Source organism: Chaetura pelagica, unplaced genomic scaffold, assembly GCF_000747805.2.
Source record: "Chaetura pelagica isolate M959 unplaced genomic scaffold, ChaPel_1.0 scaffold135, whole genome shotgun sequence".
In the NCBI taxonomy this organism is placed as follows: Eukaryota; Metazoa; Chordata; class Aves; order Apodiformes; family Apodidae; genus Chaetura; species Chaetura pelagica.
In genome coordinates this window covers 45,257-60,881 of record NW_009953649.1, presented here as the reverse complement: position 1 = coordinate 60,881, position 15,625 = coordinate 45,257, and the positions used below count along the sequence as shown (strand labels likewise).

Here is a 15,625-nt window from a genome sequence, read left to right as displayed (position 1 = left end):
ACAACCATTAAAGAAATAACAGCAGTTAAGTCAAATTATTTCACATGTGAAATTTCATTCACATTCACAATTTGCATAGACTGCCCTTAAAAACATCAAGTGTAACAAGCAGTTTTCTAACACAAATTATTCCAAAATTACCAAAGTGTTTATCATATTGGCAATAACAAAAGAGGAGGAATGAACTCACCATAGGACTGTGTTTTTTCTCTCATCCTGGCTGGCAGGATATTTGCTTCCATAGGATGCCCAGGCAACTGGTCTGAATCAGCAATAGTGAACCTTCGCCTTCGGCTCTCCTGATCCAGAAAAGAATTAGGAGACTCTGCGCCCTTGGACCCAGGCAATGGCTGACTGGGTTTGTTTCCTCCTCCATATACAAAACTCCCCTTTTCATCTCTGAAAGAACATTTCACTTTAGTTAGTAGCTGAAAAGAGTTTCATGTTACAGACATGAGTAGATTTGAAAGGTACTTCTAGCCTCCAGTCATGCTCCTGACCACAGGCATTGTGCTGCCAAAAAGTTGAAAAAAACTCCAGTCAGATGATGGAAGAACTTCATTATAAACATATTTACCAAGGAGAAAAGCAAGCTATGCTCCTCATTCTAATCAACTTATAATGAGCCAGTAATTTAACACAGAGAGAAGTTTACCACCCCTGAAAAAACTTTTGAGAAAGAGACCTTTCTGCCCTGGGGGTATCAAACCTCCCAATTCTCTGCCTGTACACTACAGAGCTGTGACATGGGAGTGCATACATAGATTTAACCCATCTCTGTGTAACGGTAACACCTATTGCCTCCATTTGAGGCATTATGCTTTTCAGTCATTCTAAGAGTCCAATAATTACCACTGGATTCTCATCACCTTCTCTCTCCAACCAAAAGTGAGTTTCACTGATAAATTTACAGTGTATATTCATATGATTTTGAGCAATTTCTGCAGGAACTAGTTTCCCAGAGCAATCCTTCATTCCAAAGGCCAGGGACTGCAATTTTTAGAATCAGTCCTTGTAAGTACTTTTGGAAGGAAAGCTACCCTCCAAAGTTAAGATTTGCCTGGGGTTTTTTTTCCACTTCCCTGTATGTGGTGCAATCTTACTGCTTGAAGCAACCATCAGCCAAGTCAGGCATAAAAATACACAGCTGACTGCCCAAGAAAATACATATCCCAGTATTCACAACAGACCCCTGATCATAGCATACCACTTTTTCCAGCTCTCCATCAGGAATAATGCTAGAGCTCAGTAAATGGGAGGGAGCTACTTATGGAGATGCAGGGACCAAAAATTGCACAAAAGTGTTACACCACAACCATATGTAGGCACAGAGCTCTCCTACAACACCACCATGTGGAGACTGTGCTGCAGGGAGGGGAAACCAGCCACTGCTCTCTGCCTTCCCAGCATGAACCAGAAAAGGTCCATGCCAGGAAGGGAAGAGAACAGAATGATGAGGGAAGAAAAAAGAAATGACCACACAAATGCACCGCAGTTTCAAGAGAAGACCAAAACATGCAGAGGTGAAATAAATTGCCAAACAGAAGGTGAGAGAACTGCACTTTCTCCTCTTTCTGCTTGCCACAGCGTCCCATGTTTGCTTTCTTTACAAGTCAAAGTCAAGAAGCCTTCCCCTTTCCACACATCATCCAGGACAAGTTTTACAGCTCACACTGCTATTTCCTTCCTTGTCAACAGGGACTCAGGTTTAAAGGCAACTGAAGCTGATATAGTTTTGTGACTCTTTAGGAAAGAGATACAGAAACTGAGCATACACACATAATTCACCAATTTGCTTGAGATGTAGGAAAACAAAGACAAGACCAAGGCATTTTGCTCTCAGCTGTTAAAATCTACATACTTGGTTTTATACTAAGAAATGTGATTATTTTTATTATTTAAGAATGGAGCATACATAAACATGAAAAACAGGGAGACAGCAGGTCAAGGTGAATCCAGCTTCAGTAAAGAGACCCTCAACACTGAAGAAACCCTCTCTCTTTCCCCAGTACAGCCCTGAACGCTGCCACACTACAACCTCTGTCTCCGTGTCAGGTCTTCCATGACAGGAGGCAAGCTCTTCTCCCTTGAGTTCTGCAGCAAAAGGTTACAGTTTCTGTGCTGGGTTATACGTAACTTTAAGTTTGGGGCAGGTCAGGAAGCATACTGTGCCTGAAAACCCTTTTGTCCATCACCTTTTCAAGTCAGCTGGCAGGGTTCTGGCATGAGGACACAGACTTGAGAACAAACAAAAGCTAGCCGTACCATACTGCCCCCTAACACCTCTTTTGTGTACACAGATCTGCATTTTTATAACATACACTGCAAGAAAAAAAAGTTCAATGAATCGACTCTCCCTTCCTTTCATGGCAACATTCCTGTTTTATACAATTTGCAAGTTTAACCACTTAAAACAAGTTCTTTTCTATCCTAACTCACACAACACTTACTTATTTTCCATGACAGGAGGCAAGCTCTTCTCCCTTGAGTTCTGCAGCAAAAGGTTACAGTTTCTGTGCTGGGTTATACGTAACTTTAAGTTTGGGGCAGGTCAGGAAGCATACTGTGCCTGAAAACCCTTTTGTCCATCACCTTTTCAAGTCAGCTGGCAGGGTTCTGGCATGAGGACACAGACTTGAGAACAAACAAAAGCTAGCCGTACCATACTGCCCCCTAACACCTCTTTTGTGTACACAGATCTGCATTTTTATAACATACACTGCAAGAAAAAAAAGTTCAATGAATCGACTCTCCCTTCCTTTCATGGCAACATTCCTGTTTTATACAATTTGCAAGTTTAACCACTTAAAACAAGTTCTTTTCTATCCTAACTCACACAAACACTTACTTATTAAAAAAAAAAAAAAAAAGAAAACATTGCAGACATAAATTAATTTTTGCTGTGAACAATTAGATTTTAAAAAATTAAGCACATTACCACAAACAAAACCAGGGATGACATCCATTCATATTTTGAAAGCAACACTGTATGGTACACAATAGCTTTCTAATAATAAAATCTATTATGATCCAGGTAGTTTCTGCATTTAAGCACTTAGTCAACTAGAAGAAAGTCTGTGAAACCTGCAGTTTCTTGAAGCTAATTTGTACAGAGCTCTAATAGCAAGACAGCTCAGAAACAAGTGTAACAGAGAAATTTTTGCTCAATAGTGCATGTTTATTTGCATACCGAGGAGAATAGGGAACAGCTGGTGGAGGTGGTATGTACAGATCCAAAATGGCTGGCTTCTCTTTTTTCAATGAGGTATCCATGGTGCTTTCTGGTGACTGGGCTGAAGTTGACAGAGGACTGGTCTGAAAAGTTAAGACAGCTATCAAACATCTGAGCATTGATTCATCATTCACAAAAATACAATTAAGTAACCAATAGTAGCATTTCATCCCCTAGTGAACTACTTCTGTGCTTAATAAACATGTTAAAAACTCTTAGCATTTACATTTTCTTCCACTCCTGGTTTTGGCTAGCTTTGTGGTCCCTCCTACAGAAATCCAATCACAGGAAATGCATTGCTCAATACTGCTTTGCTCTTTCTAGTTCTATTTTTTCCTGCAAATTCCACAGACAGAAAAAACAGCAGCAACAAAAGACAAACCCCCTTCTTCTATTTTTAGATCCACCAAAAGAATTAAATTTGTTAAATACAGATATGACCAGCAGCACTTAAAAAGCCAGGTCACACTACTCTTATTCTATACAATTCAATGCCCGAGACATGGGCAGAAATACAGTAAAGTTCACCACAAATTGTATTAAGTGATATAACTAAGGTAAGGGAAGTAAAATTAAATTATGTGTAGTATTGCTCATCTGAGCAAGTTTGCCATTTTACTCTATGTGGCTCAATTCTATGTCCCCAAGATCTTGCCAGTCTCCTGTTTGCCTCTAGGAAAGCAAAGGCTTGAAGGACCCTTTCACCTTTGTCAGGCAAGTGAACTGCACCCTCCCCTTTTTGCCAAGGGCCTGCTGAGGCTTTCACTCTGGCCACTCTGTTAACAGCACTGCTACACACGCATCTGGATGTCTTGCTTGACCAGCCTGATGTCTTCTATGACTGTGACCTACCTTTTGGATGAGGGGAAGGCTGTGGGCATTATCTACCTGGACTTTGGTAAGGCCTTTGACACTGTCTCCCACAGCATTCTCCTGGAGAAGGTGACAGATCATGGCATAGACAAGTGTACTCTTCACTGGGTAAAAAAACTGGCTGGATGGCCTGGCCCAGAGAGTTGTGGTAAATGGAGCAAAATCTAGCTGGTGACCCGTAGTGTCTCTCAGAGTTCAGTTTTGGGGCCAGTCTTGTTCAATATCTTTATCAATTATCTGGATGAAGTGATTGTGTGCACCCTCAGGAAGTTTGCAGATGACACCAAACTGGGTGGAAGTGTTGATCTGCTTGAGGGCAGGAAAGCTCTGCAGAGGGACCTGGACAGGCTGAATCGATGGGCTGAGGCCAATTGCATGAGGTTCAGTAAGTGCCAGGTCCTGCATTTTGGTCACAACAACCCCAGGCAACACTACAGGCTTGGGGAAGAGTGTCTGGCAAGCAGCCTGGCAGAAAAGGACTTGGGGGTGCTTGCGGACAGCCAGATGAACATGAGCCAGCAGTGTGCCAAGATGGCCAACAGCATCCTGGCCTGCATCAGGAATAGAGTTGCCAGCAGGAGTAGAAAAATTATCATGCCCCTGTACTTGGCACTGGTGAGGCTGCACCTCGAGTACTGTGTGCAGTTCTGGGCCCCTCACTGTAAGAAGGACTTTGAGGTGCTGGAGTATGTCCAGAGGAGAGCAACCAAGCTGCTGAAGGGTACAGAGAACAAGTGTTACAAGAAGTGGCTGAGGGAACTGGGGTTGTTTTCTTTGGACAAAAGGAGGCTGAGGGGAGACCTCATTGTTTTCTACAATTACTTGAAAGGAGGTTGCAGGGAGGTGGGTGTTGGCCTCTTCTCCCAAGTAAATAATGACAGGACCAGAGGAAAGGGCCTGAAGTTTTGGCAAGGGAGGTTTAGATTGGACATTAGGAAGAATTTCTGGAACAGCCTGCCCAGGGAGATGATGGAGTCACCATCCTTGGAAATATTCAAGAAACATGGAGATGTGGCACTTCAGGGCATGCTCTAGTGGCTGAGGTTGTAGGGTTTGGTGGGGGTTTTTTTCAGTCGTTTTTTTCTGGTGGCATATGTGGTTGTGTTTATTTGGGTTGCTTTTTTTATATTGATGTATTAAATGGCACGCATGAGGCCACAACACCAAGACACAGACATTAGTGAAAGGAAGGATCAGAAAGGAGCCAAGAATGCATCCTCTACTCAGCCTGAGAAAAATCTGGCTGCCTTGAGACTTGCACTAGCCACTGGCATTTGCCAAGTTCATAAACTCTCCTGACTGCTGTAGAGAGACTTGTATCAGAACAGGAGTAGGGATGGGAACTCCGCCTGGTTTGTTGTCTTTCTGGTAATCAGTTTAGATTCAATTATGGCTTAATGCTTACATAAGGAAATAACCTAAGCTTCCCAATACAACAAGTCATTCCTCAATAGGGCTATTTAAGTTATTAACCTCACTTTGTTTGCTCAATACTCAATCTGTGAATTGCCCAAGCAAGCTGTTTACACAACTTCTTGAACACCGCTCTCTCTTTCCCACCCTTCAGCAGACTTAAGAGGATAAATATATGGAATAATCTAAGTTATTTCAGCAGAACATTATTACTCTGCTTGTTAGACCAAGCATTTATTACTCCATGCTGATGACTTATGTACATATCAGAGGTTTCAGCAGTTTTGCTTCAGGTAAGATCTCCCAGTGGCACACTGATTAAAATGCTCAACACATCTAGTCCCTTTGTCTATCAAGGGGACATGATCTGTTTTGTTTCATTTTTTTAAAAAAAGGCAGAAACGTTTTCTGTTTTATCTTGGAACCAGCAGAGGACAGCCATTTCACTTAACCTTCCTTGACCTGTACTTGGGAACATTTGAGTACCTGGGAACATTTCTGGTATCTCTAATTTTCAATCTGTAACCAAGGCATTCCCATCCCAACGTTACAGCTGAGCCCGCAGCCTCTGACCTGCACCAAGGGTGGTTTCCAGCGCAGGTTCTTTAGTGGAGCAGGAGTGAAATGGAAAGAGCCAGTAGGACGTTTCTTAAGCAGCAGCCTAACTCCAGCAGGGTTCTCACGCAACTTTGCAACCAGATTTTTTAGTTGCCATCCAACCTGGAAGAGAATAAAGATACCTTTTGTTAGTATTGCTTTTCTGGTAACAAACAAGCAAGGAAAAAACAAATTCCCTAAGTCAACCTGTTTTAACACAAACCTAAAGAGAGAAAAGAAATTAAATTAAAAAAACATAATGGAGAAAAAAGTTGGAAAGCTTTTTTTTTCTTTTGGAAGGATCTTTTTTTGTTTGTATCAAAGAAAGATCTCTACTTAAGCTGTAAATTAAACAATGATATATCAAGAAATGCTCTTTATATTTCAGCTCAGTTCCTAGAAGAATGCACAAATGTGCTCAAATAGAAAAAACAACAGTAGTAGTTCACTAGGAGTCTCTTTGTTACTCTTTCTCACGCTGAGAGGCATTACTTACCTGTACTAAGGAAAAACATTTTTTTTTAATCTGTTTCCACATGCAAATGACTTAAGAATTATTTTTTGAAGTTGCTTTTATCTGCATTCCAGTAGATTGTACTGCTGCATTTTAACATAGGTCTTAAATACAACATGAAATTTTTTTATATTATGCACACAGTATTTAAACACAAAATTCAGCATGTTTATTTTATCAAAATATTGAAAATAATTAACATCCAAGAAGAAATTGTTTTGAAAGTAAAACATTAAAAAGCCTCCAAGAATTTTGCAAGAAATCACCAGAACCATCTCCTGACCCCATCTATTCAGAACTCTTTGGGTGTGAGCTTTGCAGAGCAAGCATAAGGGAAGATTGGTACGGTCATTTATTACTAACCACAGTTTGGCGATTAACCTGGATCACTTCATCACCAGCATGGATCTTCTGAGATCGATCAGCAGGAGACTACAAAGAGGAAAAAAAAAAAAAGAAGTGATTCAGCAGGTTTTCTTTCCTCTGATAACAACCCCCACCAAGCTAAGTCAAAGGTTGTACCCATAATGAAAAGCATTGCTGAAAATTTTTGCACCACCAGATCACACATTACATCCATTGATAACTTGAGAAATGCAAACAAATTCAGCTTGTTTTATTTTTTATACTGAAAGAACTAGAGGGAAAGGAAGAAGGCACAGCCTACATCCATCACAAGCCAAACTGTACTTAAACCATAAGACAGTCTCTGCTGTCCTGCCTCCAGTTTGTACTGTAGTTCCAAACAGCAGTGGGAGAGGACTGAAGAGAAGATTTCTGCCCTAACAAAGCATCTATTTTAAACCTAGCTTGCAAATAAATGCATACTCATTTAAAAAAAAAAAAAAAAACCACACTAAGATTTTGAATGTACAGAATTAAGGACCAAAAACCCTTCAATCCATAGAACAGATTCATTTCACATTCCCTTTTTATTTCCTAATGTAAATAAGAGCTACCAACTTTGATGTGAAATTATCTGTCTGAATCATCAAGCTCAACAGGTAAAATACATGCTTGCACAAATCAAGTGTGCTTAGATCGGTATTTGACAAATAATATACCTTAAAGTGTAATCTTCTTGGAACTAAACCCAAGCTCTGGCAAGCCATTAGCCAGGAACAGCTATGTGTCAATATTGATTTAGATGTATCTGTGGCTGGTGCCCTGTAGCAACTATCTCTGCAGTTTCTAATAACAGTCTGAGCAGTCCTGACAACATCCAAAGAGCACAGGCTACCTTGGTACAGTGTACCTCAGTCCCAGGACAAATTGTCCTCCCATTCCCCAACCCCATGAGAAAACACCTGGTAGCAGGCCAGCTCTATTTGGTGATTCCGGACCTAAGCATCTAGAGTAAGGACTCCCTTCTCCTTGTCATCACACCTTCAGAGTTCAAGTAACTTTTTTATTAAAAGGAACTGCAGGAATAAATAGTGCAACATAGGGGAATTTATGGAAGGCTCCAGCTATCATGAGTAACCCCATTTCTTCATTGTCTTCTTGCTTCCTCTGAGAGGAAATGTCTCTGTGGAAGGCTGCACACATATATAAGTCATGAGAAAAAGACTGGGCCAAAGTCAAGTTTGTGAAAAACAAAGCTCATTTCAAGTTATCCTTTGGGCAACCAACAACCTGCCTGGAGGAGGGTGGGGGGCCCTTGCACAGAGGAGTCCTGCAAGTGCCAGCCAGCACAGCATCGTGAGAATGGAGGAAAGAGCAAAGCTTGGTGCTAGGCCAACGTGACATGGGATGTTGCAAGTAGGATGGCACAACTCAGGAATCCTCTTGGCTCACTAGTATCAAATGCATAGATTTCCACCGTCCTTCCAAATAATATTACTGTTAATTTTGGGGTGCAATTCCACTGAATTCCAACATACTGCCTTCTGAGGATAGCTACTAAGATACCATTCCAAACCTAGCAAGAAAATTGAACTAAGAACCAGTCTGGGTTATCTATATGATCCTACACCACCAGAAAGATGGATGTTTGCAGATCTCTCAGTCACTTGTCAAGTGGTGTTGCTCCAATGGAAGGAGCAACTTCCTTCTCCAAAGGAAGAACCAGTGTTCATAAAAAAGCAGTTGTGTATGTCAACACTCAAAGCTACAGAAGCAAAATAGCCCCACTCCATGCCTCCAAAATGAGATCTATATGCACAGGGAGCTTGGCAACAGTCATCATCACACCCTCTCACATTTCTTGGATGCTGAAATTGCTGATAAAGTAAACTTGGTCTCTGTCACAGATCCTGTACAGTTATGCCAGGGCAATAGTATAGAACCATAAAAGCTTTCAGTTTTCACACTGAACTGCAAGCATATTTCCCCCCACTCCTTGCTGTCCCCTGGACTTGGCAGGGCCACAACTAGAACCACTGGATCTTTCCTATTCACACACACAAAACAACAACAACAACTACAAAAAGGAAAATAAGTGGATAACTTGGCTTTTGCAGTGATTTTTTTTTTTTTTCTCTAGCATGGCATGTCTGACAACAACAGACGATCACCTAAAAGCCTCAGCTGCTGCTGCTGGCCAGACGTCAACTGTGCTGACTGCCCATGAGCTTTTATTAAAGTCTCAGCTACAGAGGACTCACAATGTAAGAATAAAACAAGCAACCATTTGCAGCAAAAAATACAGTTGCCTATTGTGCCAACCATTTCCTTCCAACAGACTGCTCTTAAAGTCTTACCTTTTTCCTAGCCTTTTTATTCTGCAAGGTAATTTTGTCACTGGAGGGCTCATTAATTTCATTGCTCATTACTGAATTTATCACACTGCCACCTAAACACTGCCATTAGGCCTTATTGCTTTTGCCAATGGAGACCAAATACATTCAAGACTTTGTTAAGCAAGATACCATAACCACTCAGAACAGCAGATACTGTAACTTATTAAAGCAATTATTGCAATGCCAGGCATTTGAACTAACTCATGTACTTGCAGAAACTGGCTTAATTAGACTGACAGTGAAACACATAGAGACAATACATTTACAAATTGTGAATACACAAATTATTCATCACAGAGCATTTAAAAGACTAATATCATGAAAGTCATATGTAAAACAGGGAAAAGTAGTAAAAAAGTCTAGCGCAATCAAAGTTACTGTCAGATAGCCTGAGTTAATCTACATTTGCTTCACTTACGTTCTCTGTAGTTCCAGTAATTACATGTAATCCATCATAAGTTGATTTGATGTACATTCCCTAAATATAAATGAAAAAGGAAAAGTTTAAAGGTAAAAAACCCCATGTAATTATCTGATCAAAGAACTGTTGGCAACAGACTTAAAACATTAACACTTGGCAATTCACACATTTTCCCCAGAAAAGTGTGGTCTACTATTACAACATTATAAACCTCTTCACAGACCATTTTTACTGTAATTAATTATAATATTTATAATTACTTAAACTAATATTTGAAATGCAATTTAGAAACACTGACTGGTTGGTAATACCAAACACCACTGGTTTTACTGCCTTGTTGTTCTTTGGCCTTGAGCAAAACTTTCCTTACTGCCCAGTCTGCACTAGAGAATTACAGGTCTAACTAAATGGCCACCAGCTCTCTCCATACCAAGCACACTTACACAAGTTGGCTACAGATACTGATTATATCTCTTGGCAAGTCACTACATAGACTGTCTTGTCACCACAGCACTGACACAAGCAATAAAAGATCTGGTAGATGTATTTGTGGCTGTCTATGTTAATGCTGACCGTGAATGCAAGGGCAAACTCAGATTAAGTGGGTGGTGACCATATGAACACCAAATTAAAACTAATCAACAGGCTATTAACTAAAAATGACATAGATTTCTCAATAAGAGGTGACCAGCACAGTAGTTTCATCATTTATGAATACCATCTCTCTTTGCTGTTCCTACCTACATCTGTTGTTAGCTGCACTCACACAGAGCTGTTCAGAACTGGAGGTTATTCAGAAGTCATACGTAGCTTGTGTGCCTGAAGTTACCACATTTGCTTCAAAGTGCAAGAAAAAGACCCCAATATGTTTTTGCTCCTTCCTCTCCAGCCAATTCCCTTTCTTGTTTGCCTGTCAGTATCCAATTCTGTGCACCTAATCATCATTTTTTATTTAGACCAAGCTAGGCTGACTCTGCTTCATTGTAGCTCGTGCATTAACAAAGAGGTCCCTGTCATTTCAAGAATGCATGACTGATTCAGTCAAATCCAGTGGCCCATGGAAAACTCTATAGCACACTAACACTGTAAATCTTCCTCTAACAGTGTTGATCTCCTCTGCCTTTGGGGCCAGGGGGGAAATACAAATGTACTTGCAAATTTAAAATCCCTCCATCTCATTCTAACATGTCTGTTCCCCAGCCAGAAAATCCACCAAGTTTTCAAACTCAGTTTTTCATAAGTAGAACTCAGCAAAGTAACATCCACTGAATGAATTAGATTCAGTAGTTATACAGTCACTGAACATTTAAAAGGATGTCTCATATTCCTGCTAACAGCAGGCCACAAAAATTCTCATATTCTTCACGAACTTGCTATAATGACACAAAAATGAGTATTTCAAAAAACACAAACACCATTTCTCATCACCTTCTTCCCCACTCCCAAAAAATGGTTGGCTATGCTAACCTGCAAAAATAAAAAGTCTGATTTCAGAAGCATCTGTAAATGCCCTGGAATGCTCCAATACCCTGGAACAAATCTGTACCACATTAAAAATTACATTTGGGATCAAACATATCAACATGCATACCCATTTCCAGCAGCCACGCCAGCACACCACCTGACAATTTAACCTTCAGAGTTCCTCCCCACAACTCTTTCTGTTCCCCATAGGATATCAATGGTTTTGAAATATCTTGCTATACATACAGACATGCAGTGGCTCATAAGACTACCGATTAAACCCTGCGGACACCAAGACACTCAAGATTCAGTTCTTACCAGGCCTTCCCCAGGTTTAATGTTGGTTAAATGAACCTCCTCCAGACATGCACATTGGCTCATCAATGGATCTGTAGTTGATCGGATGGCTTTATCACAAATGCCATTTAAAGTTTTGGCCTACAATGAGAACATACAGAAAACCGTTACAAAATTTCTCTCCTGGCTTCTTCCTCTTTCAGTTTCCAAAAACGGAAGTTAGTTTCTAAAACTCAGTCAACTACTCTACATCTTTCTCTTCTTTCTGTAACCTACTACAAACAATCTGTTTCCATTAGTGCCAACTCAAAATCACTACTAGATGCCAACACATTCTCTGTTAAAAAAAAAAAATAAATTCAAACCATAGTAAAAATAAATGTTGGTTTTAAGGTTTGCCTGAACAAAAATACAACCAATTAAAATAATGGGACATTTTGATGATTCCTTGTGGGAACAACTGACAGTTTTTCATATTGCTACTTCTGCTATGAGAATAAAATTGATCACGTGTCACGAAAAAGTGAGGTGTTGGCCACTGACTTATCTGCAAAAAGTTTTACAGTATGTGGTCGGACATATAGCACTTCAGCATCACTTCTCTCCACTGTTCCTCTGACCTTTTCTGGAATGCTTACACAGGCAAGGTTCATATTTCTTTTTGACCAAAACATAACTGATCCTAAGCCAACATTACAACTAAACACAAATTCTGACTTTGTATGTGTATGTCAGAAAAGTCAGAATGGCTTTGTCTTGTCTTGTATAAATTTTAACCAGCAGAAAGGATAAGTAATCAGAAGAAAGAGAAAAAAAGTGTAGTAAAAAAGAAATATCTGTGCTGTCCCTACAATCACAAATTAGAATAATGCTCCACAGTGTGTTCTAGGTCTTGACATTAACTGAAGCAATGCTGAAATTGAAAGTAGGACACAAAAGCTTAAAGAACAAGGGAGGAAGGATTAGTACACAATAGCTAGTTATACACAATCTGGGAACCAAAGGTAAGCCACCTTTCACAAGGTTTGAATCCTTTACAGTAGACATATTATGGGGTGGGGGAAGCTGTCTGGTAGGAAGACATTGGTTTGGACTACAATGGCCCCTGGAAACAATAGTTCCAATGGTTTTTGTTTTGTTTTACATCAGTTTTAAACAGTAACAATAAAACAAACCAAAACAATGCTTAAGTGCAAATGCAAGGAACTGCTCAAACAAGGGAACTCCAAACAACAATACTTAGTTCCAGAGTGGGTGTGCACAAATGGAAAAAGAAAGATACAAAAAACCTCCCTTTTACGTGGTCTAATTAGTTACTGACAAGATTATTTTTAGTTATTGTGCTGTTAAATTCCTAAGCATCTACGAGCTAGCGGAAGGCCTTATCAAAGAGCACAGCCTGGTTCATGTCAAAAGCAGGAAGCGATGATTAACTGTTACAAAATATAAAAAGCATTCCATTACACTCCTCATTTGGTCACAGGGCTGTTTCAAACAACTCGGAAAACTCAGATCTTTCAAGCTCAAGTACAATCACAGACAGAACTTCAGTTCTGAGGTATGGCAGTTCTTTTACATACAGAAGCTTAATAAGGCATAGTATCTGCTTATTAAGACACTAAAATACACGGCAGACATAATTGTTTTATTTAGCCTACAATTATCCTATAGTACTACCCTTCACACTTTCAAATTTGAGGTCTGAATTCTCATGAAAAAAAGAGCAGTGCAATGAAACTTTAAGGAACACCTGACTGTGCTATGGCATACACTGTTCACAAATTCCACTAATTTTCTCTAAAGTCAAGTGTTCATAAAATGGTCCGTAACAACTTTCACTTGTGGGATGTGCTTGTTTGTGTAGGACTGGAAAGCTGTTGTTAGCACAGTTAACACAGAAATCACCAAAATAAATGCAGGCAGCTGAGTCTCAACAGAAACATGTACTTACTACAGTCTGAACTTTATCTTCCATGTCAGCCACAGTAGAGTCCTAAAAACAAAACAAGAACAAAACCCCAACATGAACCAATAAAGTTCTACACACATCATCTCTAGAAACTCTGCAAAACTGCCAGTTTAACATTGAACTGAATTAGTTATTCGTGCTACACAGATTAATCAGATTAGTTTCAACCAGTAGGGCTCAAATGTACTGTTAAACAATTATTTTCTGGCTCCAGTAGAAAGCAATAATAAACCTTGAAAACTAAGAGAACATGGGATTCAATTACATAAGCAGACATTTCCAGAAAAACAGAACTCTGCACAATAAAACCAGACTCTCAGAAGGGCAAGTCCACAAGCTTTCCTTACACTGACAAACCCCTCTCTTCTGCACTCTTCTGTCCCAGGCATCAAAAAATGAATCTAAAACGTATTGCTAAAAATAGCAGGAAAAGTGATGTTAAAAATGTGCTATCAATGACAGTCCTGAGGGCAAGAGGACTGCACACAAAGTATAATTTAAACAGTCCAGGTACAAAAATCTTTAAACTGAAACAAGCTCATTTAACAGGCTACAGAAATCATCATTGTTTTCTGCAAGAGCTGCTCAACTGAGAATGGTTTTAGATTCTCAAATTTTAAAAGTTCATCAAGTAATTAAAAATGATTAGCAGTATTCCTAAGAAGAAATAAACTCCAAGCATTTAAGTAAGCTTAAATTCCAAGATATTTGCCATAGACATCTCAACCTGCAAAACTATCACACAATGCCCAAGAGAGGCATCCAGAAGCTGTTCCGTATTTCTGATCATCCTCAACATTTTTTCTGCTCCTTCGTACCTACCTGTGCTTTTAAAGACAGAAGTAAAAAAAAAGTCATTCTCCAGATATGGATACACCACCAGTGATATACAAAATAGCTCAGCTATGTTCTCTTCTATGTTTTCATAATAACACTTTAGCACCTTGTTCATTGTTGTGATGACCAAGGATTGAGGTCACACTTCTAGAGGTTGTCACCAAAAACTTCAAGACCTTTCCTGAACACTACTACCAAATTTAGACTCAATCACTGTAAATCAGCATAATTTTTCTCTGCTAAATCAACAGTTAATGTTATCTATCGTCATGAAGCCCAGTTGCTCAGTATTGCAAAATCCTTCTCCTTTTTGTTTCCATTAATTGTTATTTTATCCTTAAAGTTTGCCGCAAAAGTTGAAGAAACAGTGGAGTAAACTCAGTTTTGTATCTATATCGCTGTCGTAAGAGTGAACTGGACTCTTACTGCATTCTAGTCGTGCCTTATTATTCACCCATTTTTACACATAATTTGTGATCATACAGAGCAGCACAGATGGCACGAAAGCCACACTGGTTTATTCTCCACTAGGAGAATTGACCATTTATTCCAACGCTCTAGTTCTTAATAAGAATGACTTCTCATATCTAAAAACTCAGCTTAAGTTTTTTAACTGTATCTGTCCCTTCCAGTGGATTCCTTCAGATCACTCTAATGTATCTGTAGTGCCCCAGCACAAAATAGTGTTGATTCTTCTCCCATTAACAACTTCTCTCATATACACCAATCCCATTCTTTACTACAGCCAAACCAAATTGGCAGAGAAGTAATCTAACATTTTTTAAAGGGTTGAGTTGCATTAATCAATTTCCATCCTGCCATCAAAGGCTGATTTAACTGAAAGATTAGATAACATTTTTAGTACTTTTATTAATGCAGTTCAGCAATCTCATAACTCAGTTCCTATAGCACTCTTGGGTGAACACCATCTGCTGCTAGAAATGGTTACTGTTCTACTTCACAATCTCCACATCTGTAGCTGTAAATCACTGGCATTTAGCAATTTCAGTACACACAGCATGCAAACAAGAAGGGCATTCAGAAGCAAGCCAAACTTATGTGCCTTTGAACTTAAAATATCAAGACACTGCCCTATCACAACAATACAGCTGATATAATTGGGCGTCATCACAGCCTGACAACTCACAGGATGTTTCTATTCTTTGACATCATTCCCCCGAAGTGGGGAGAGAATCACCAATGTCACAGGACATGGCTCTTCAGAGTTCAAACAATATACAGTCACAAATCAATGGCTACAAGAAAG

At 39.6% G+C, this 15,625-nt stretch overlaps 1 protein-coding gene across 1 annotated transcript in view; it reads right to left on the bottom strand.

Moving 5' to 3' along the window:
* The window catches only part of LOC104390759, a gene marked incomplete at its 5' end in the record, with an annotated part of 124,643 nt that overhangs the window by 98,819 nt on the left and 10,199 nt on the right, over positions 1 to 15,625 (bottom strand). The window contains 7 exons of the mRNA XM_009999956.1: positions 191 to 399; positions 3,191 to 3,315; positions 6,092 to 6,238; positions 6,993 to 7,061; positions 9,789 to 9,848; positions 11,574 to 11,693; positions 13,504 to 13,545. Coding sequence (XP_009998258.1) covers positions 191 to 399; positions 3,191 to 3,315; positions 6,092 to 6,238; positions 6,993 to 7,061; positions 9,789 to 9,848; positions 11,574 to 11,693; positions 13,504 to 13,545 — 772 coding nt within the window. The remainder of the gene's footprint in view (positions 1 to 190; positions 400 to 3,190; positions 3,316 to 6,091; positions 6,239 to 6,992; positions 7,062 to 9,788; positions 9,849 to 11,573; positions 11,694 to 13,503; positions 13,546 to 15,625) is intronic.